The sequence below is a fragment of the Leiobunum rupestre genome, chromosome 10 (genome assembly GCF_980474605.1).
Source record: "Leiobunum rupestre chromosome 10, qqLeiRupe1.1.hap1, whole genome shotgun sequence".
NCBI lineage: Eukaryota > Metazoa > Arthropoda > Arachnida > Opiliones > Sclerosomatidae > Leiobunum > Leiobunum rupestre.
In genome coordinates, this window is record NC_143393.1 from 26,318,425 (window position 1) to 26,340,137 (window position 21,713).

General features: G+C 38.1%; 4 protein-coding genes across 6 annotated transcripts in view; 2 read left to right on the forward strand and 2 right to left on the reverse strand.

Moving 5' to 3' along the window:
- Positions 1-8,898, forward strand: part of ninaC (STKc_myosinIII_N_like and MYSc_Myo21 domain-containing protein ninaC) — a 47,070-nt gene extending 38,172 nt beyond the window's left edge. For 2 of the 3 annotated variants that reach the window (XM_090160348.1, XM_090160349.1), the window contains exons 14-32: positions 861-1,147; positions 1,938-2,145; positions 2,208-2,334; positions 2,409-2,619; positions 2,681-2,822; positions 2,908-3,061; positions 3,129-3,217; positions 3,278-3,484; positions 3,540-3,808; positions 3,878-4,152; positions 4,220-4,303; positions 4,369-4,428; positions 4,489-4,557; positions 4,632-4,795; positions 4,858-4,943; positions 5,092-5,202; positions 6,440-6,579; positions 7,669-7,891; positions 8,019-8,898. In XM_090160348.1, the coding sequence (XP_090016474.1) occupies positions 861-1,147; positions 1,938-2,145; positions 2,208-2,334; positions 2,409-2,619; positions 2,681-2,822; positions 2,908-3,061; positions 3,129-3,217; positions 3,278-3,484; positions 3,540-3,808; positions 3,878-4,152; positions 4,220-4,303; positions 4,369-4,428; positions 4,489-4,557; positions 4,632-4,795; positions 4,858-4,943; positions 5,092-5,202; positions 6,440-6,579; positions 7,669-7,891; positions 8,019-8,412 (3,300 nt within the window). In that variant the 3' untranslated portion in view covers positions 8,413-8,898. The remainder of the gene's footprint in view (positions 1-860; positions 1,148-1,937; positions 2,146-2,207; positions 2,335-2,408; positions 2,620-2,680; positions 2,823-2,907; positions 3,062-3,128; positions 3,218-3,277; positions 3,485-3,539; positions 3,809-3,877; positions 4,153-4,219; positions 4,304-4,368; positions 4,429-4,488; positions 4,558-4,631; positions 4,796-4,857; positions 4,944-5,091; positions 5,203-6,439; positions 6,580-7,668; positions 7,892-8,018) is intronic. The other variant, XM_090160350.1, reaches the window with a different exon arrangement.
- A 9-nt stretch (positions 8,899-8,907) lies between these two features.
- Positions 8,908-10,623, reverse strand: LOC149925251 (SOSS complex subunit B1). Its single transcript, XM_090160353.1, has 6 exons — positions 10,169-10,623; positions 9,937-10,075; positions 9,799-9,870; positions 9,619-9,697; positions 9,275-9,389; positions 8,908-9,210 (listed from the first exon to the last, which is right to left on the reverse strand). Exons 1-6 carry the CDS (start codon positions 10,242-10,244, stop codon positions 9,050-9,052), a joined length of 642 nt encoding a protein of 213 aa, XP_090016479.1. The 5' UTR covers positions 10,245-10,623; the 3' UTR covers positions 8,908-9,049.
- A 386-nt stretch (positions 10,624-11,009) lies between these two features.
- On the forward strand, positions 11,010-14,485 carry Dhrs4 (Dehydrogenase/reductase 4). The gene is made up of 9 exons (XM_090160352.1): positions 11,010-11,228; positions 11,303-11,480; positions 11,543-11,620; positions 11,690-11,713; positions 11,770-11,840; positions 11,910-11,961; positions 12,026-12,160; positions 12,226-12,281; positions 14,263-14,485. Exons 1-9 carry the CDS (start codon positions 11,074-11,076, stop codon positions 14,375-14,377), a joined length of 864 nt encoding a protein of 287 aa, XP_090016478.1. The 5' UTR covers positions 11,010-11,073; the 3' UTR covers positions 14,378-14,485.
- Positions 14,459-16,637, reverse strand: Rabex-5 (Rabaptin-5-associated exchange factor for Rab5). The gene has a single exon (XM_090160351.1). The coding sequence runs from the start codon at positions 16,509-16,511 to the stop codon at positions 14,652-14,654; it is 1,860 nt and encodes a 619-aa protein (XP_090016477.1). The 5' UTR covers positions 16,512-16,637; the 3' UTR covers positions 14,459-14,651.
- Between the last annotated feature and the right edge of the window lie 5,076 nt (positions 16,638-21,713).

The following is a 21,713-nucleotide window of genomic DNA, read 5'->3' on the forward strand; positions in this document are numbered from 1 at the left end:
GATAAATGCCCGCAGAAAACGCATCTAAATCTCAATTTAAAAAAAATATATATCTTCAGAAACATAACTCCTATTTCTAATAGCCAGTTTTAGTCTCTGATGAATCATTTTGCAACGATAAGTGTTAATTATAAGTTTAAAAGCGATAGAATTGGGAATAAGCCTTGGCTACGGTGCTAAGGACTCGCGGCGGAGATTTCTCCCACGTGGTTCTAAGTTTAAAAACATTCGCGCACGGCTTGCGCGCCTTCATTATGCATTTCGCGAAATTTATTTCAGAAATGCATAGTTGAGGACGTAGCCACTAGGAGATACAGATTTTAAATGCCTACCTCTTAATAACGGGTATGTGATCGTCAAAAATTTGACCTAGACCTTTAATTGTTATGGGAACCTTATGATAGGCCTATGGTAATAACTATAAACAAGCAACTGGAAATTCTAAGTTAAAAGAAACAGTAATAATTTTCGCGGTGTTTAGATAACTTTAAAATATTTACGCTTGAGACCGTTGACGCCATCTGGCCAGACTTCGGGTATTAAAACGTGACCTCTAATGTTATCCCTGTGAAAGGATTTTCTCCATTAACAGATGTGTATCGGTCTATAGCGGATAGTTACGCTGGGAAACATATTTTAGAGAACAAGGATAGCGCTTTAAAAAGCGTGGCTACGAGGAAGTAAGAAGCGATTGTTTGGTTGCGTAAAACACGGGTCGCGTTCTCCAAAACTAAGAGAACGCGTCAAAGCGATCAACCCATTAATATTTATCTGCGACGGAGATCAATTCTCACCGACCTTAGCCATTTTCTGACAAGTACCATGAGGAAAACGAGTCATTGATGATGGTTTCTTTTCAGTGCGTCGTCATCAGCGGAGAGAGTGGATCGGGTAAAACCGAGAGCGCCAACTTCTTGGTTCGCCACTTGGTGTCGCTGGGGAAGGCGCCCAACCGCAACCTCGAGGAGAAGATCCTGCAAGTCAACCCGCTGATGGAGGCCTTCGGGAACGCCAAAACGGGCATCAACGATAACTCTAGTCGCTTTGGGAAGTTCCTCGATTTGACCTTCACTCGATCCGGGAAGATCACGGGAGCCAAATTATCCGTCTACTTGCTCGAACAATCCCGAGTCGTCTGGCAAGCCCCGTCAGTAATCTTTCATCTTCATACGTTGAAGCCACTCTACTAACGCTAGTCTCTTAATTAGTTTGTCCATTTTTTCGTAACGTTCTTTGGCCTCCTAAACTATCGCGATTTTCCTTAAGGCTGATTTTCACTGGGACAAAAAGGGCGAGAGTCGGCACCAGAAAAAACGTTGTATTTATCGTTTGAAACATTTGGGATGAATTTCAGATTACCCCTACCGTCAAATGGATAAGTCGTACCTATGCACTTCCTAAACCACGTTATTTAAATTTCCAAGGATTAGGTGGTACTTTAAGTGCAAAACCCCGCGAAGGCGAGCGTTGATGCGCAAAACATTTTCTAAGCCTAAGCCTTGGTTTCCACTAGCGCGCGTTGTGGGCTTATGGCGCGTCACTCAACTTTCGGATGTTCAAACGGTTTGACGAGCGTAAGGAAAAATGCATGCTGACGCTCGCTAGTGGAAACCTAGGAGCAACAAACACAGCTCCCCACAAAAGGAGAATGCAATCCGTCAAAAGTCGTGCATTTTATTTTGTACAGTTTTCATTGGTTAGACGCTTTAGCGCCTGCTGCCGTCGGAAGGGGAAAATTACACGTTCAGTGTAAAGGTTCGTTCAATGAAATTTGTACACTACACTGCGTTAGCGTGTTTAAAGACTAGCTGCGTTCTCCTAGTGTTTGTTGCTTAACTTTTTAAGACTTGTGAAAACAGCCTTTTTGATACTGAACACATCGTTTTTCGAGTGGCTTTGGTTTTAAATTAATTCAACTAAAACGAGATTATTTGAAGGGGTGAGAAAAATTTTCACATCTTCTACTATTTATACGATGGTCTGGCCGCTGAGGACCGTCTGGGCGAGTACTTCTTGGACCAGGACTGCAATAGACGACACAGGTATTTGCAGGGAGGGTTGTCGAGTAACAAAGGATCGGAAGCCAACGTAAGGACGTTTCGCAACATTAAGCAAGGGTTTCGTCTACTCGGATTTCGACCAAATGTGAGCAATTAACCAAGCAATGTCGGGGAAAATGGTTGATCTAACGCGTTTATGTATCGCAGGAAATTGACATAATATACAGCGTCTTGGCCGCCATTCTTCATTTGGGAGATATCGAAGTGGTGGAAACCGAAACCGAACACAACTCCAACAAGAGTCAAATCAGAAATGAGGAGAAAGTGACCATTGGTAAAAAAGTTTTTTTTTAAATAAATTTTAAGCTCTAAATAGTCGCCATTAATTTGTGTTGTCCATCTGAACAGTGGCGAGCCTTTTGGGTATTAGTAGTAGCTCTCTGTCTCAAGCTTTAACGTCCACGAGTGTGGTAACGCGAGGTGAGTCCATAGTCAGGTACAACAGTGCCACCGAAGCGGCGGCTTTGAGAGACGCCATGGCCAAAGCCGTCTATGGCCGATTATTCGATTGGATTGTCAATGAAATCAATCGTTTGCTGTCGTTGGGAAGGATAGTGTAGTAAGTTCGCTTTAAACATTTGTCCCGGTCCAGTTTCTTACACAAAACTTAACTAATTCAGTGGCGAGCCGCTCTCCGTGGGTCTATTAGACATCTTTGGCTTCGAGAATTTCCACAAAAACTCTTTCGAGCAGTTGTGTATTAATATCGCCAACGAGCAAATCCAGTATTTCTTCAACCAGCACGTTTTCGCTTGGGAACAAGTAAGAATTCAAGTATACGCTTAGCAGCTTTCGCTTTGAAAGCGCAATACGCATCTTACAAAAACTTTCGCCATTTACCTTGCAGCAAGAGTACAAGAGTGAAGGAATCAAAGTAGATTTGGTGAAGTTCAGTGACAACCGTCCAGTATTGGACATGTTTCTAGCCAAACCGCTGGGTTTGTTAGCTCTCCTAGACGAAGAAAGTCATTTTCCTAACGCGACCGACCAGAGCCTCATAGGTAAGTAGACGCGCTTTTTATTAAAGGTCGTTTGAAGGTTAAACTGATTATTTTTCCCTCAATTAAGACAAATTTCACAACAATATTCGATCTCCTTACTACGTGCGTCCGCGGTCGAACGCCTTGCAGTTTACGATTAAACATTACGCTGGAAAGGTGAGTCTTTGACGGCATGTCAAAGGTTGTTATTACTAATTGTAACGCTACATCACGAAGGTTAACTACTCGGCCCATAACTTCTTGGAGAAGAACCGCAACTTTGTGCCACCTGAAATCGTCCATTTACTTCGTCAGTCCGATTACCCCATCGTCCAAACTCTGTTCCAAGCTCCGCTGACTAAGACTGGTCATTTATGTAACAATATCACCGAAGACGGTGACCGATCTCGCTCTCCAATCTTCAAGGAAGAATGGACGACGAAGGTAGTCATTGCAATTTACTCGTATATATTGAAATCTTAATATCTTGCCCCAACAGAGGGGTGTGCATGGACTGGTTAGTCAAACGCGTAACTTGCAAACAGTGGCCACGTATTATCGTTATTCGTTGATGGATCTCTTGCATAAAATTGTCTCTGGAACGCCGCATTTCGTCCGCTGTTTGAAACCAAACGACAGCAAGATGGCCGCTTCCTTTTCGAGACAGAAGGTTCTAGAACAACTACAGTACACCGGAGTTTTGGAAACCATTAGGATCCGCCAACAAGGGTTTTCGCATCGCCTTCCGTTCTCCGATTTTCTGAGACGGTAAGCGAGCTGTCACTGACGTCAACCAGTCCAAAATGTTAACTCTGTCGTTATCGAATTTTTTTGTAGTTACTGTTTCTTGGCATTTGGTTACGAAGAGCGAGTGGTGGCCAACCAGGAGAACGCCCGATTGCTACTTATCCGTTTGCGGATGGACGGTTGGGCTATTGGAAAAACGAAGGTGTTTCTGAAGTACTACCACGTCGAATACTTGTCGCTGTTGTACGAGGAACAAATCAATAAGATCGTCAAAGTGCAGGCCATCTGCCGGCGATGGTTGGCGAAGAGAAGGGCGGCGAAAGAGAAGTGGGCAGTCGCCAGGAGTGTCGTCATCATGCAAAAATGTAAGGCTTAAAGCCTCGAATTGTTTAAGTGAAATTAACCTCGGGTTTTCTATGTGTATCATTGAAGACGCCAGAGGTTGGTTGACCAGGAGAGAAAGGAACAAGGAACGAAGACTCGAGTTCTTGAGGTTACAAGAGGAAGAAGCCAAAAGTAAGTGGCGACTGATATAGGATATCTAATAAGTGGTTCCATTCTCAAACTTTCATCTCAAACAGACTATATAAAAAAACTGGACAAGTACGTTAGTCACGAGGCAGCAACGGCTATTCAAAAATGTACGCTGTTGAACGATTTTATTAGTTTTTCGGTGTTTCTAACCTTAAACTTATTGGTAGATGCCCGAGGTTATTTGGCTCGGAAACATTTAAAACCGATAATGGAGCGTCGTAGAAGCAGAAAGAAAGGTAAAACAATGGATTAAAAAATATTTTTTTTTTTGAAAATTAAAATTGAAAGTCATTATTGCTAAATCACAAAGAAATCTTGGGAAATTTCGAGGAACACGCTGCCAGAACGATCCAAAGACAGTGGAAACGATTTCGGGATTGTAACAACAAACAAAATAATTTCTCAAGCGACGACTCTCCTAACCATCAACCTCAACAACGAACTACGAACAACATCGAAACCAAATTGGAAAACGTAAGTTTGCAGTTCATTATAAGTTAAACCAGGCGATCAATAATATGGATATCTTTCTAAAGACGAGGTCACCTCGGCCCAATACGAAACCACCGTTCTACGAGGACAATTCCAGATATTACGATACCATCGTGGCTGAAAACAAAAGGTCAGTTTCGAACAACGATAATCACCGCGGCAGTTGGACACCTTGAATTGACGTGTTATTCCGAAGCTGATACGATTAATAACACGGCTTTGTTTGTACTTTAACGCTGCTTAAAACGGTCGGATTCTTGTTAATGGTTATAATAAAGCGAGGACGATGGCGAATCGGAAGACGATTCCGAGGACGAAGATGACCAGGAGGAAGACCTTCCCTGGGATGCCCCGCTCATTTTATACGAAAATAGAGCCAAACCCCGCAGGTCGTTCGTGTGCCTTAACTATTTTGTCTGGCGCTCGATCCTTATTTCCTAGTGATAACCATTGCTTTCATTCCTAGTGATAACAATTGCTTTCATTCCTAGTGATAACCATTGCTTTCAATAAACCAGAGGGGTGTAATATATGTGGGGTGGCGGAGTGGTTAGCACTTTCGCCTTGCAGCAAAAGGAGCCGGGTTCGATCCCAGCCTGTGGCACTGGGTGAAAACTCGGAACAACTCCTTCTGCGTTGAGTTTGCAAGTTCTCTCCCCACTCCTCCCCACCACCCTCCTACGCATTGTAACCCGGCCACCTGAATTAAAGGCTTTAAAAGTCGCTCGATGACTTAGGTCTAGGGTGGTTACTTGGGTATTAGCCGAGCTGATTATTATTATTATTATTGTTATTATATACAATAGAAGTAGACACTGTAAATGAAACACCTACAGTGATGCCAGATCGAGGGAAATTTAGAATTCGAAAAAGGGAAATTAGATAAAAAAAACGCAAGATCTGACAAAATTAATTAAATTTTGTAAAAATAAATACAATACAAATAGCAAACGATGGTAATGCTTTGGTCGAATGGGAAGCCTGTAATCTTTCTTTACTTTTTAAGCTTTCGTTAAACCACTAAACGGAAAAATCAAACAATATTAGAGAATTATTATGGGTATATAGTTCGATATTGATAATATAGATGGCGTTTTATTTTCGGTAATAGGGGAATACAGGAATAATTAATTTGATAACCATGAAATCCACTTTTCCCAGGGTTACTTATGTCATTTTCTAGGTAAATCCGAAATGTTTCTCGGGTTTTTGGAAAACTAGGGAATTATAAGTCCGAAAATTGATATTTTAACGCCGTGAAAGGGAAATTTCATTTTCGTGATCTGGCATCACTGAACACGAGCTTTCATAGGATCGCGGCACTTTTTAAAGGGACACACCGGCGTTTGAATTTAAGCACTTTCACGCGCTTGTTTCCAGAATATGATTGGTCGTATCTGCTACCACGTGGTAATTTTTTCAAATGCCGGTGGGGCCCTTTAATGAGATAATTTTCCGTCAAGTCGCGGATGGGTACTTCTCTATTAAGAGATATATTCAGCTAGGCTAGGCTAATACCCAAGGCACCACCTTAGTTATATTAAGCGAATTAGTTCCTTCTTTATAGCGGCATTTTATTTTTCTTAGTTTTTGTACGTTGACAAATGTGTTTTTTCCGTGTCAAAGGCAAAAGAGAGACCAAGAATTAGACGTGGCCAAGTTGATGCGAGAGGGTTTGAACAGGCAACTCTTCGAAAATAAGGAACGAGAAAATATCGTGATGGGAAAATGGGTAGGACTCATTCAATCCGGAGATCCCAAAGACGGTTAGTCGCCATACTGTTATCAATATCACTAGGGAATTATCTATGTATACACTTGGAATCAAAGACTATATATACGCTTATAGTCTTTGCTTGGAATGTAACTCCGTTGCAACAGGCTGGATTTCAGGGGGTCGGACACAATAGGTAATCTCAAATTCATTGGGGGCTGGGGCACTTGCTAAGAAGCCGCTCTAAAAATATCAGAAAACGTATTAAAACTTTTAAAGGGCCACTGAAGTGTTTGAAAAATTCGTGTCGAATTTCAGCTAGCTCCACCATGGACACTGTAGAGTTACACCCTTTCTGTCTCGTGACCCCGGAATACTTTATCGTTTCCCAAAACACGTTATTATGTTGTCCTTAAAATTCAACCGATTCAGTGACTCTTAAAAGCAATGTCGTAACTTGGCCAATGCACCCAATGCGATGCATCGGGTGCTAACTCATTTATAGGGTACCGCAGGCTTAACCGCCCATCAAGACGGATGAACTGTAATTGGTGTCCCCTTTGCATTGGGGCCCAATTTATCTAGTTACACCACTGCTTAAAACGGAGTGTGAACTCAATCGAAAAACCGTCTGCTAACACGCTCTACAGCTTGTTTTAACGTAACTAGTGCCAGGGCCGTGCTTAGAGGTCTCGCGGCCCCGGGCGAAATGCATGGGCGAAACTGAGTGTAGAGGCCCTCCGGTATATACATCATTATGGTAAAATTTTAGCGGCCCTGGGCGACCGCCCGGCTCGCCACCCCCTAAGCACGGCCCTGACTAGTGCCAAGAACATCTAGTCTCTGCTAAACCTGGTATGAAATGTCATACTTCCTTTAAGAAATCTCAATTCGTTCTCAAAACTAGGTTATTCTATAATTTTGAATGAAGTAAATGAACTTCCATTTGAGACATGGTTTAATGTCGAATCAGCGCCGTATTTAGCGGATTACAATGTGGAAATCTCGGCTGTAAACTACTTTCGTTTTTATGGGAATCATTAGTGCCCACCTCTCTACATCTTTAGACACTTCAAGTGTATACGTATATAATTTCCTGATGTGACCAATCGTAGTTTATAAAAATGATTGTTTCTATTAGAACCGGTACCGAGAAGTTATTTATTCGGAAGCCGACCGACGCAAAGGCTAGTCAATAAAAATGATAATCAGGCCAACAGCTCAAGCGGGGCTAGCAGTGGGGTTCCGTCACCGGTCGAATCGGGCAGCCCGAAAAGTCAAAAGTCAAATTCTTCGGGGAAAAGACCAACTATGGCGGAAATCGAGGGTTGGTGGAGAAGGTCGCCCGGAGCGGATAGTCGCAGGTATGAATGTGGAATGTGGTAGTTTAGTTACATTTAAGCCCACTTTAAATACATTACCATACTTTAAAGTATTATTTCATCTAATAAGAAAGTAAAAATTATATTATATTAAATTATCTAACCCTAGTTCCGATGATTCTAACACCCATTTGGACCCCGACCAAGGACCGTTTCAATTTCGTAAAATTCTGCGTCCACCAATCGCCGTCATTAACAGTAACAACAATAATAACAATAACCAATCAAATTTAAACCATCAACAACAACACCGCCAATCAAAAGGCGCGCCTAGACAACAACTAATCTCCGTGCAGAACGTTATGTCCAATAAAGACCCCCGGAAAAAAACGTCAACCAATGACGACGATTCTGGCCCTTACGACTTCCGGAAGCTTTTAAGAAAGACGAACCACGCCCCAACTGAAACCCTGAGACGCTGCAAGGGACTGACGCCCTTCACCAGCGACAAAAACGACCCTTTGGTTAATATCAGCATTCGTGGGCGAAGTATTGAATTGTGAAAAAACTCTTGACCTTTTGAACTAATGGACCCCTGAAATCCCAAACTCTTTACAATCCGATCCGCTTTCCCACGAAAGTAAAATCAACTTCAGTCATTTAAATTACATGTGATAATATTAGAGTATGGCAAAAATAAGTATTTAGTGCAATGTAAAGAGATTTAAATCGAACTTCTATATCGAAAAAATAGATAAGTTATAATGATATATTATCATTAGTTTTAAAAGTTAAGTGTTGAAAGTTTACAAAATGTATATAATGTAGAAAGATATATCTCTATGTATAGATATCAATAAATTAATATTCTAAAGATTTTTAAGGTCTGTTATAAATATTGTAAAGTATTTCATTGTTCTTGAATTTCATTTATTTTTGCTAAATAGTAACCTAAAATGTCCCAGCCAATGCAAGCCAGTTTTTTCAACTACAAAGGTCAACAGTAAGTTCAAATAAATACTAAATCTTGATAATTTCACAAGTGTCAATAAATTTTTAATATTTTCCAAAGAACACGTTTCTGAATGCATATTCAAATACAAACTAGTTGGTCTCAAGATAATTTAGTGAACTTAATTTGAGCTTTTTATTTAAAAGGGAATTTATTTAATTTATAACCTAATTCATTTCGAGGTTGGATTATCTCCTGTTCATTCTTGGTTTGTGGTTGTTATTATGGTTATTTACCATTCCATTGCTGTGATTGGCCATAGGAGAGGGCCTCACAGGTAAACTAGAGGGATTGGGAAACATCATCGGCCTGGGCATGCCTCGAGGCATAAACGAACCCTGCCCGTTTCCTATATCAAATTTAAATTAATATAACCTTCGATAAAATTAATTTTTAATAATAATATTACGGACCACCAGGTAATATTCCCGTATTTGGCAAATTTTGGTTTGAAGTTTGTCCTAATGGGGTCTGGTTTGGTCCGCTCAGAGGCTGATTTAATATTGGGGAACCTCTAGCTTCCGCTTGCTGTAAATTAATTAATTTCATTATAAATTAAATTTTTAGATTTATTGTTTACTGTTTAATAAAAGTGCCGCTACTTCATGGTTTTTAATTCTTAATATTGCTTTCAGACTGCAGTCATTCTTTGGTCGCATCGTATAATATAAATTTTAATGAATTAATTAAAAACCACAACGTTTGAGCACTTTTATTATAAAATTGAAACTTTTTTAGATTTAATTTGTATAATTACAAATTTTGCTTGTAGTTGTTGTAACATTTCTGGATTTGGTTCGCTCATATTTGGTAGTTCAGTAAAAATCATACAAAATCTAAGATAATGAGTGTGTACAGTAAGTTTCAGTGCGAGCTTTACAAGGACAATGCCTTGGACTGTAAGCTTGCTTTAAAACTTTTAGGCTAAAATACATACTCTCCAATTTTTTGGACCTCTCCACCCTTTCCTGTGTATAAAGTAAGGCAGTTTTTCCATAGGGAAGAATAACTAAGATAATTTATAAGTTAGTTTTTTGATGATACCAAATATTTAATTAGAAAAACTTTCGCATACCCTTTAGTGATCCTACAAATATCCCCCGGTTGTATATGAACTCCAGGTTCATCCCACACTGAAAAGTTTATGGAAGCTGTTTTGTCAGCTATTTTGCAAGTTCTGACTTCGTGGAGATCTTTGGTTGTATTAGGTCGTCCTTAATTTTAAAGAAATGCATTTGAAAAATTAATAATAACCCATGCAAAGTAGTGAAAAGTTATAAAAATTGGCCATTTTTCATTAACCTTACCAACTTCTAAAACGATAAAAACCATATTAAGGTTTTTCATGCCGTGTTTTAAATCTCGAATAGTTGTCATCTCCATTTTCCGACTTTATTTTTTACCTTCGCGGCTTTCACTTTCATGAAGAGTCCGAACGGGACCGGCTTTTGAAAGATTCAAAATTTCCCGGGCTACCTATGACGCGAACGTCACGTGATACAGTGTGGCGATTTTTTACCCAATCGAAACCTTCCTAATGGCGGAAAAGGCTCTTTTACCTTTATCGCTTAGGCTATGTTCGCCTAAAAAATACGCACTATTTTAGGGGTTTATGGCCTCAAATAAGAGGCTGAATCGTTATTTTGATGTTTAAGCTTTATAATAAAATAATAACTATGTATTTTAAGCTTGCATTCGTAAGGATTAAAATAAATTTAGTTGCTATGGGAGCCGCTTTCAGTTACGCACCGCCTTTGCGAATGTATGCATCTTTGTTTACAGAATCACGGAAGGAGGGGCCTTGTGACTCAGGGGGGTCAAAAATTGCCTTCCTTAGCTCTTTGTTAGCAGTCACGTGACGCTGCATTTAATCTAAATTAAACTTACTATAAGATTTAAATTATCTGCATTTTTGCCAAATTAATGTGTGGGATGTTATTTTCATTAAATACAAAAAAAATTGCGGAAATTTCGTGACCTTTTAATTTTTGACAAAATAATAGATGGCAGCACGTATTACGCAAAATCACGGCCAGCTTCGATCCACTGCTACTCGCACAGTGGATCTAAGTTGGCCGTGGCAAAATGATTTTGAAAAATACGAAATAGCAAACGCGACAACGCGTTTTCATTCATAGTTAAGATCGCTTTTGCGTCACAAGTGGAATAATAAAGATTATTATAAGTTAAGGACTTTTTTTCCGGCTGACTAATGGTATCATCTTTGATGATTCGTAGTGTTCAAGGTCTTAATAAGTTAATGTTAAATAGCAGCAGAACTGTTAGGCAAATTTCAACAAGCCAAATAATGAAAAACGGCAAAAAACTTAATGGAAAAGTTGCAGTAGTCACAGCTTCAACTGAAGGGTAATTATGAATTTCCCTTGATTTTAACCTGCTAAACAGAACGATAAAGTGTTGTAATGTATAACACACTGTAGAATTGGATTGGCAATCGCCAGAAAATTAGGCCAGGATGGGGCTAAAGTTGTCATTAGCAGTCGTAGAAAAAATAAGGTTGAAGAAGCAATCAATGCATTGAAAAAAGAGGGATTGGACGTATTGGGTACTGTTTGTCATGTTGGTGAAGAAAAGGATAGGAAACATTTAGTAGAATTTGTAATGAACAACAAGTATGTTAAAGTTGGTATACGAGTACATGTTACTAATATATTTTTTAGACTGTAAAAAATGCTGGTGGCATTGACATTCTTGTCTCAAATGCAGCCGTTAATCCATACGCTGGACCACTGTTAGATGTTAGTAAATAATAGCTATCTTAGTATCTAAGCATTACGTTTACTGAAATAAGTTTGATATTGTTTCAGACTACTGAACCAGTCTGGGATAAGGTAATTTACAGTTACAATGGAATTACTAGTATTCTAATGAAAAACCTAAATCTCAGGTCTTCTCCATTAACGTAAAAAATGCCTTTCAACTTTCACAATTGGTAGTTGAAGAGATGGAAAAAAGAAAGTACATTTGAATTATCTTTTTCAATTCTGGTAAATCGGTAATGGCATAATATTTTACATTTATGCCTAGTGGGGGCTCCATTGTCTACATATCTTCAATAGCGGCTTATACACCTATGGCTGTAATGAAACATTTTATATCCATAAATACAAATAAAGGCTATTAATAATGCATTTTTGTCACAGATGTTGGGGGTTTACTCTATTAGTAAAACAGCCTTGCTAGGTCTGGCGAAGGCAATGGCCCAAGAATGCGCTTCTCTTAATATAAGAGTAAATGCAATTTGCCCGGGAGTTATCAATACCAAATTTGCAAATGCCGTATGTATTGTTCTATAAATTTTTATGTTAATATTTTTGTTTAAAGTTATACTTTTTCTAAGCAGATACTAGACAATAAAGACATGTTTGAATCAGTTTTGGATAGATTACTCATTAAGAGGTATGAAAGTAGTAATAATTCTACTGATAAGAAATTTTTATATAGTGGAAGCATAGGCCAAATAACATTATTTGGCCCATGGTGGAAGCTATTCAGGTTTTTGTAATACCATAAGTATATAATGTATCACTTATACGGAATATAATAATTATCAACTTGGCTAATATCCAAGGGTTGCCACACGTCAAGGAAATCGGGGATAGTCAGGGAATGTGCCTAAAAGTCGGGGAAAGGTCAGGGAATTTTAGGAACTTTTTAAAATTCAGGGAATTCATTTTTCTCTGGATACTTTCTGGAGGTAATTTTACACTAGATAATGACCAATTCTGTGATTATCATTTCCTTGAAAGTTTGGCTAATTTTTTCAACATTGCAACTAGTAGCAACAAACACAAGGAGAACGCAGTGTTGTGTACAAATTTCATTGGACGACTGTTTACGCGGCACGTTTTACGGGTGGGGGTGGAGACAATTTCCTAATTTTCCCCTTCCAACGGCAGCAGGCGCTAAAGCGTCTAACCAATGAAAATTGTACACAAGAAAATAAAAGTAAAATAAAAATTTTGGCCTTAAAATGTCATGGAAAATCTCTTTAAATGGTCAGCAAGGGTGTGCGAGCACTCGTTTTAAATGAGTACTTGAAACGAGTTCGAGTCGAGTACTCGGCTCGAAACTCGCTAAGCCTTCTGTGGAAACTCGCTGAGCTTTTGAGTTCAAAGTTTCGCCAAGGTCAAGCTCGATAAGAACTCGTCAGTCAATTTAAGTGTTGCCGAGTGCTCGATTTGCTTATTTATAAGGCGCGCATGCTCAGTTGTTAATTTAAACTTTAAAAACCTATGACGTCACAATTTTCAACCAATCAGGGCGCTTAAAATTATTTGACGTCATATTTTTTCATTTAATATTCCTGTTTTTTTTTTCATATTACTCAAATATTAGCTCAACGTGAAAAGTTGGAAAACTTTTCTCCTTTGAAACAACTTTTAGGGGGTAAATTTTTTTAAATCGCTCAAAATTTTCAAACTCGTTAAAAACTCAAAACTCGCCTAAAATTTTAAAGCTCGTTAGGAATTTTCAAACTCGTTAGAAACTCGGATCTTAAAAAAAGGGTTAAATTAAAACTCTTAAGCTCGCTTAGTTTTTCAAGCTCAAACTCTAACTCGGAAAGAAAAAATTTTGAAACTCTAACTCGACGCGATAGCGAAAAAGTGATACTCGCACACCCCTAATGGTCAGGGAATTTAAATCTCAAAATTTTGTGGCAACCCTGTCTAATAATACTTAAGGGTCTGACATTCCTACAAATCCCATACACCCTATCTGGGTTGGATGATTTAAATCATGTGATTTTTTTTAAAATCACACAATGTATTTCAATAGAGTAATAAAGATTGGCAAAAAATAAGTTCTTAAAAAATTTAAATACATATAAAATGTGAGAAAACTAAATTATTATATAATAATTAAATTTTATCTAATTCAATATTAACTAACTGATAAAAGTAAAATATCGGTTAATTATACAGGAAAAAGTCATTAATTGTATAAAAATCAGATTTAAATCAAAAAAATAGATTGAATTAATTTTTATTAAAAAAATCAAAAAAGTGCCAACCTTAAAAAAAATTATTTTGGAAAACTTGAAATAAAATTGAAATTCCTAAAGTCTGGGCAAAAATCAACCCAAAAGGCATAGAAAACTTTGTTGGCTGGATGAAAAACATGCTGTTTTCTATGTACCGCCCCAAGGGAACTTTAGTTGCTTGGTGCAAATGCGAGGGCCAGAAAAATTGCTTCATATCCCCCTTTTTGAGATATCTGCGGTGATGTTGTCAAAATAAACTTAAAAGACGCCCCTTGTAATCTAACCTCGCCAAAAAAGATAATGAAAACACTTATAGTTTCGGGCCGTAGATAATTTATTAAGTATGATGGGCGACTAAACTACAATTTGCAGTTTTTAATTCTTATTCATCAACAGACCTGGCAACCCTGAAGAAATAAGTGGTTTGGCTTCCTTCTTGAGTTCCGATGAAGCATCGTACATTACTGGAGAAATTTTCTGCATTACTGGTGGACTACATTCCCGTCTCTAAACAAATTTTGTCAACTAAATTTCCCTAATTGATTTGTTATATTATCTGAATTTCAGTTTATAGAAATTTATGCAATCAATCAATGATAATTAAATTTTTTAAATTTTATTTGAGAATTTAAGCCACGATTACACAATATAATACACTCTTACAACTTATAATCTTTAAAAACCAAAGGTACTGTTTTCTTATTTTGAAATATTTGGTGTGAAATATGACCACTAGGCCTATCTAGGTCTTTAAATGGTTACGGAAAGTTAATATTTAAAATTGCTTATTCATTATCTACTACTTGGGGTATAAGAGGCGGAGGTAAATTTAGAGCCACCGTAAAGCCAGTATTTTCAGGTGATAAGGGATCGGAGGTTGGTTCGTAAGTGGGAATGTCCATTAAAGCTAGAGATTCTGAATTTGACAGTTCCGTGGCTGCCTCTTCCTTTTCTTCCGTTAGTTCAGTGTCTTCGGGCAAATTGACTATGAATGATGGAGTGTTATTGGTCCTACTAAGGGGTGAATGACATTTCCTCTCTTGCTCCTCGTAAATTTGACTAGCTGTTTTAGGTAACGATTGGGGTTGTTGGGATTCTGCTGATTTAGGTAAATCCAATTCCTCCCTCATATTAGCTAAATCATCTAGGGATACTAGAATTTCTTCCGTATGTTTCAAAACTATGTCGGCTTGAGCTTTTTTACTCCTTTCCTCCAGAATACGGGGGCGTAGAGCCATGGGTACAAAGTCAATACTAACATCCAGAGGGATGTTGTAGGGTTTGAACACTAATGGAGATTTATAGATGACTGCGTCAATTTCTTCCTTGATGTTGGAACGAAAATTATTCATTTGGTCTTGCAGATTTATGGCGTCTGTCATTAGCTTCTTCTGACGTGTTTCAAGTTCTGATAAGGAGGCTAGATTGCGGTACATTCTACGTAGTCCTTCCGATAAAGAGGCATTTTCATCCAAGACTCCAGGTGGTAGAGATTCTCCGGACATATAGCTATCAAATTCCTCAGTGGTTAAGCCGATAGTTGGGCCAACCAAATCTTCAATGAAGGCCACGGCGCAACACAAATTTGTGAAGTAGTATCCAAATTCCCCACTCATGAGCCTGGCTGGGATGCTGAAACTCGTGATGTATTTTATATTGGATTTGAGCAGAGGTGGGTTGGCTTTCAGAACGATGTAAACCAGAGTGGGTAAAAACTCGTCAGCACTTGCAGGACCTCCATGTGATACGTTCAGGAATGTGAAAATATTTTTACTGCATTTGAAAATACTCGCTAGTTTTTCTTGTGGTGTTTGTTTGGAATCCATTTCGATAATATCCGTAATGGCTTTATCCATTAAGTCCCTTATTTCCGGCTTCAACTCGTTAATGTCTAACTCTAGATGCTGGGAATTCACCCAATTAAGCCTTCTAATACGGTTTTGAATGTCCAAATCTTTGTCTTCATTCTCAGAAGATATTTGAGCAAACACAATCTTAAACAATTTCAACATTAAATAATTTTCAGTGAAATCTAACAATTTATCCACAGTTTCATGAGGGGTATCTTTGTAAAGTTGATGCATTTCGAAACGTTCACCCATCCTTTGATAGAATTCCACGATTAGTTCCGAAATGTCATCAATCATGACTGGTCTTTCAAAAAGTTTGCGTACCTTTTCTGCGATATTAGTGATGTGCTTATTGAGATCATTCTTAATTAGTTCAGGCAAGGATTTGAGGAATTCAAAGTGTTCACTATCTTCTTTTATGTTTTCAAATGGTTTAGGTTGACGATTTTCTTTAAACGGAGAGGCAAATGAAGATTCTCGGGCTGAATTTGTACGTTTCATTATGCTTTTGATGGTATTTGTACGCTTATCCACTTGTTGACGCTTTTTCTCCTCAAATTTTGTGAATTCCAAGCTGTGCCGATCATTACTTTTGCTAGAATCTGCCTGACTTCTAGAGAACCTTCGGATAGTGGGTTTGGACTGTTCTTGAGCTTTCTTTTGCTTGTAGCACAAGGAACAGTAGCCTTGCCATTGGACATTACCATAAAATCCACATTTGTTTAAACATTGAAGATCATGCTCCATCATTCGATGAAGGGAGCTTCCCTTTTTTTCTAGTTTCTTCATGGACATTTTCTTTTGGTTTTGAAGGTGACTAGATCTTCGGATAGTTACGAATGACCCTAAAGTAAGCAAATCGAATTTTAAAATAAATTAACAATGTCGATGTACGTGATTGTTTAAACCAATATTGAAACTAAATAAACTACACTCACGGACCTACGACGTTCACGTGCAACAAAAGAACGTCAGAAAATAAAAATTCTCCAAAAAAATACAGGAAACGCTGTATTTTTCCGGGAATTTATCAGGATATCACGCGGATTTAATATATTGACCAATCGTGCTTCGTCATTTTATAGATAAACACTGCCATCTATGAGTAACGTTTGAAACTTATACGGAACGTATTGGGGCCGCGAAATTTAAATCGAAATGTAGAGAACGTATAAAAAAATTAAACCTCTATTTAAATTTAGTTACCCGTCCATTTCCCGTAATAATCCTCGAGTCTAAGCAAAATAATAAAAGCTACTTACGAATCATGGTTTTTTAAGTTCTACGTCAACGGCCTCTTGCTTTATGTATGAATTTCCATACTGCGGTTTCACTCGCTTTATGAGCGTTGATGAGTGATCAGATTTTTAAACGATAGATAAAAATCATTCAATAATCTTTATAAATAATCAATAATAGTTGGGTGATATCCCACTTTTCGAAACATATACGGTAAGCTTCTATGTATGCATTGCGCAATAGAAAAACGTATGACTGATTAAGTGAGTACAGTATAGTTCTAAAACAATAGAAATTCCAATCTTCAGAATTAATGTATCTAGATCACGTTTCCTAGGAGTCTTCGTGATACTCCATTTGATAGGGAAGTTCAATGTCGAAGTGCCTCGGAAACCCCCAAGATATCTTTAAAATGTTTATATTGCAATTTTCCCTTATTTATTTATTTAGGATGATAATTCGAGTTTTATTTCAGTGTTCGACTCAAATATTTACGGACAGGTTTAGAAACGTCTACCATTTACTAATAATTTATTATAACACCTGCAGTTGCTATTAAATTCTTGGCATTCTTGCTCATAGTAGTCACAATCGATGGGTCTCAAAATTTATTTTGCGCGTGAAAATACACCGCCATGTTAAGGTATAAAAGCGTTGAAATAAGCCTGATATACCTCTAACGTAAAGGTAGTAAAAGTAATTTTGAAATAGCCAGTAGTGACAACTATTACCAAAAGTAACATAACACCTCTAAGTATGACACTTGTAGCCTTGCTCATGCATTTTTTCCTAATTATATCCTTTCTTTACCAATTAAGATAAATCAGTAAAACGACTAGCATATCTGTAACCCGGCAGTTTAAACTCTTTGTGATTTGAATTTTTCTATTGGTCATCCAAAAGGGGTCAGAGTTCAACCATAGCTCGGCTAAATACGCATTAAGCCTAAGAATGGCAGTATTCAAAATCACTCGCTGAATTCCTGGAATCTCACGTTACCGAAAGTTGGGTAAGATTAGTTCATGGCGCCGCTACCCAGGGGCGCTATTTAGGAAAATTTTGGCGTCACTGTGAAGAAAGGATGTAGTAAAAAAATACTTAGAGGTATTATGTTACTTATGCTATTACGCGTGTCTATGTAAGTTTTTGTATTTATGTTGACTTAAATCTGCACATTTAAAATAAAAATTTCATTATATTATGGAATTTTTGGATATCTGTGTAATTTACTTCATTTATTAAAAGATCAGTTTGTGGTTACAACTAGGAGCAACAAACACAAAGATAATGCAGCTAGCCTTTAAACACGCTAACGCAGTGTTGTGTACATATTTCATTGGACGAATCTTTACGCTGAACGTTTTACGGAAAGGGGGAAGACAATTTCCGAATTTTCCCCTTCACAAGATTGGGACAAGAAGATATTTATTTATCCTTTGTACATAATACTCGGCATAAGAGGGGGGGGGAGGAGGAGGAAAAACCGTAAGAAGTCGTCAGTTTAAAGGAACCAATGAGAGACCAGGATAATGTTTTGTTAGCGGGGAGGCGCTTACTTTAAGGTGTAAAACAGTAGGAATATGAAATAATGGTAAGAAATATTTCGTCATTATTGGTCATTAATTTTTAATGTCACAGTTATTTTATTACCTACTCATTTAAAATTGTGATCTAGAACCAAGGCCTAACAGAAACACGTGCTTTTTTGTTGTGAATTTTTAGATGAATTTGATGCGGCAAAGAATTCAAAAAAAAAATTTATGCTACGAATTTTTCGAACTCGGAAAAAAATCTTTTGGTCAGAAATTGGACTTCATCCATAGTCATTACCATAAGTTAATGGTATCATTAACTTATGTCATTACCTCTAAGCAGAGTGCCAGACGTATGATGATCGTAATCGTCAATAATTTCGAGCTAATTTGCGTGTCGTACGATATTTTCAATGGCGTACTATAAAGTATGCTGGTGCGTACGATAATGTACGATAATTTTTTTAATTGGCAGAAAACCCGTTAAACTGTGACTTTTAAACATAGGTTATCAATCGGTGGAACTTTAAGTGTTATTAAAAAAAAATTATTTCACAATTTTCAGGTAAATATTTCACACTAAATTACAATTTACCGCTAGTTTTCAAGCGTACGATCATAGGTGTTTCCATAAAATAAAACCATAAAAACTTAAAAGTATAAAGCTTAAAAGCCTAGGTTCACCCCTCTTTGCCAAAAAAGGGTTCAAACATCCTTTTTACTTCCCCCTCGAAACCCCACCATCGATAGCGACGGGTCAGCTCGCTCTCCCGACCTCTCCATGTGGAAGGATTAAGTCCGGCATTGTTAGCGCTATCAAAATTGTCCGCAGTGACAATGCCCTTGAGAACCGCGAAGTCCGAATGACGAGGTGACCGTCGCTATCAATATGGGGATAGCGAAGGGAAAAGCAAAAAGATGTTTGAACCCTTTTTCGACACTGGGGGATGAAATTATCTGAAACTTGGCCTTTAAGCTTTTTGAGAATATAAATAAGTACTTTATTGGCACGCGCGCGCGTTTCGCACGTGGACTTCAAATTCCAAATTCTTTATCGACTCGAGCGCGCGCTCTTTATCTTCAATAACAATAGCTAGTGACGTAGAAAAACATTTACACGGGATCTCCCGTATTATTTATTTCTGAAATCGAGATTTTTTGGCTCCGATACGATAATTTGAGTTTCAAGAACTGGCAACGCTGTCTCCGAGTATAAATACGTAACATTATCGGAGCCACTGACTTTCGTAATCCACCTACGAAGTGCTGTTAGGTTCATACTGATCTTATTCAACTTGTTCATTTACCAATTTCTTTTTCTCGCGCGAGTATGACGCGTTGCCCTAGACGAGTGTCCAATCAGATTGCGTCGTATTTTTGTGCCCTCGTGTTGCGTCACGGATTCCGAAGTTATGAGTCACCCTTTTTGAACCTAAAGCGCCGGTTTGTTACCTGCCGCTATAACAACTTTACAAGTGTCTATTACGTCGATCATTTGAAGTGGAAGTATTTAAAAAGAGTAACCCAGGTGGTGAGGACAGAGGGAGATACTTTTATCTTTTCGTTTTTTTGGTTATCTACGTATGATATTAATATAATTAGATCATTGACGTTTCCCTGAGATAATCAGAGAAACGGAAAGGACTGGTTTGCCCCAGTTTTAGACATTGTATTTATAGTCGTGAATATTTTGCATTTTAATGAGGATAGATTATCGATTATGTATTTATCAATATAGTTCTAAGACAGGCCAAGGCTTAGCGACTGTCGTTTTATTTTACTTTGATCATAGATGAATTTTATTGGAGTGCGGAAAAGTCGACTTATTTCTGAATATTACCAAACTGAAAAATATAACTAAACTAAAATTAAATTAAAGAAAATTGTTTCTTTTTCATCAATTTCACGTTCGGTATTACCATAAGTAAGAGATTAAAGATTAATAAGGATGGCACTTCCTATTGTTTTAATGCTAATTTCCTGACCGAACCTTTTTTCGTACCTGACATTATCGCCAAGCTCTGACTTGGATTTGTACACGAACTTTAGACACTAGGGCAGTGGCGTAGCCAGTGGGGGGCACAGGGAACACCCCCTCGAAACGTATACATACAAATATTTCTATTTTTTTACTTTTTTTTGCAATGGTGTGCCCCCCTCGAAACAAAGTATATATATTATGTTACTTATGGTATAAGTAATATCATAAGTTTATAATATTGTTACATAAGGGTGACACTTCCTATTCTTCACATGCAAAAGTTTTACTGAAAGCTATTCACGAGACAGACTGCATTACGGGCTTCGTCGCCATTTTGCGTCCGCTTGCTAACGCGTCACACGTAGCCTTTGACAGTGCCTCGCTACGGGGAGATTTTCTTCTGGTGATGACGTCACTCCGTTACTGGCTCTCAATAAAATATTCTCCAAACTGACAAACTTATAGAACAGTATTATAGACTTATGCTATTACTTTAAAAACCAATTTACCAAATATACTCCTGTTAGTAAATACGAAAGGGGAGGAGCTTAATACGTCCATCACTTGCAGCGACACAGTAACGTAGCCGGAAATTCGTCTTGGGAGGGTCGAGAAGGGATGGGACATTTGGGAGGGTCAAAGATACGTCCACGAAAGCCCTCCCCTTGTCGCCACCGGCTTTTTTACACCTTGGCTTCACTTTCTGCGTAGATACAAATCTTGCCCAGTGAAAGAACGGAATAACAATTGTTAAAATTTTGGGATCAAAGTTGGTTTTCAAAAGGGGGAAGGTTAATGGGTCGAAACCATGATTTGAGCAGCAGGTTCAGAGCGAACTGCCACAGGAAAAAAAATAACAATAGTGGTCCTTTAACAAATGATACTGTAGATTCGCAACCCATTTTTGGCCAACTTTTGTACTTTTCCCCACAAAAACTTTCCTGAACCCAAATAATAGTATTCCCAATACCTATTTTTTTTACGGTCCAAGTAGCGAAAAAACGGGTCTTGATTTTGGGGAACCACACCAGAGGGGGGGCTACAAGGTAGATGGTGACTCATCTTCCGAATTGTACCGTAGCTTACGTGAGATCGCGACTTGTAAAGGGCGGCCGTATTCCGTACCCTGTTCCTTATCTTAATCGTAACTATCCGGTGAGGGATAGGTTAAAAGTTGCTTTTTATTTATATACCAATCTTCTACTTTCGGCGCTGTTTTGAATTTGGGACAAAAAAAAACCTTGA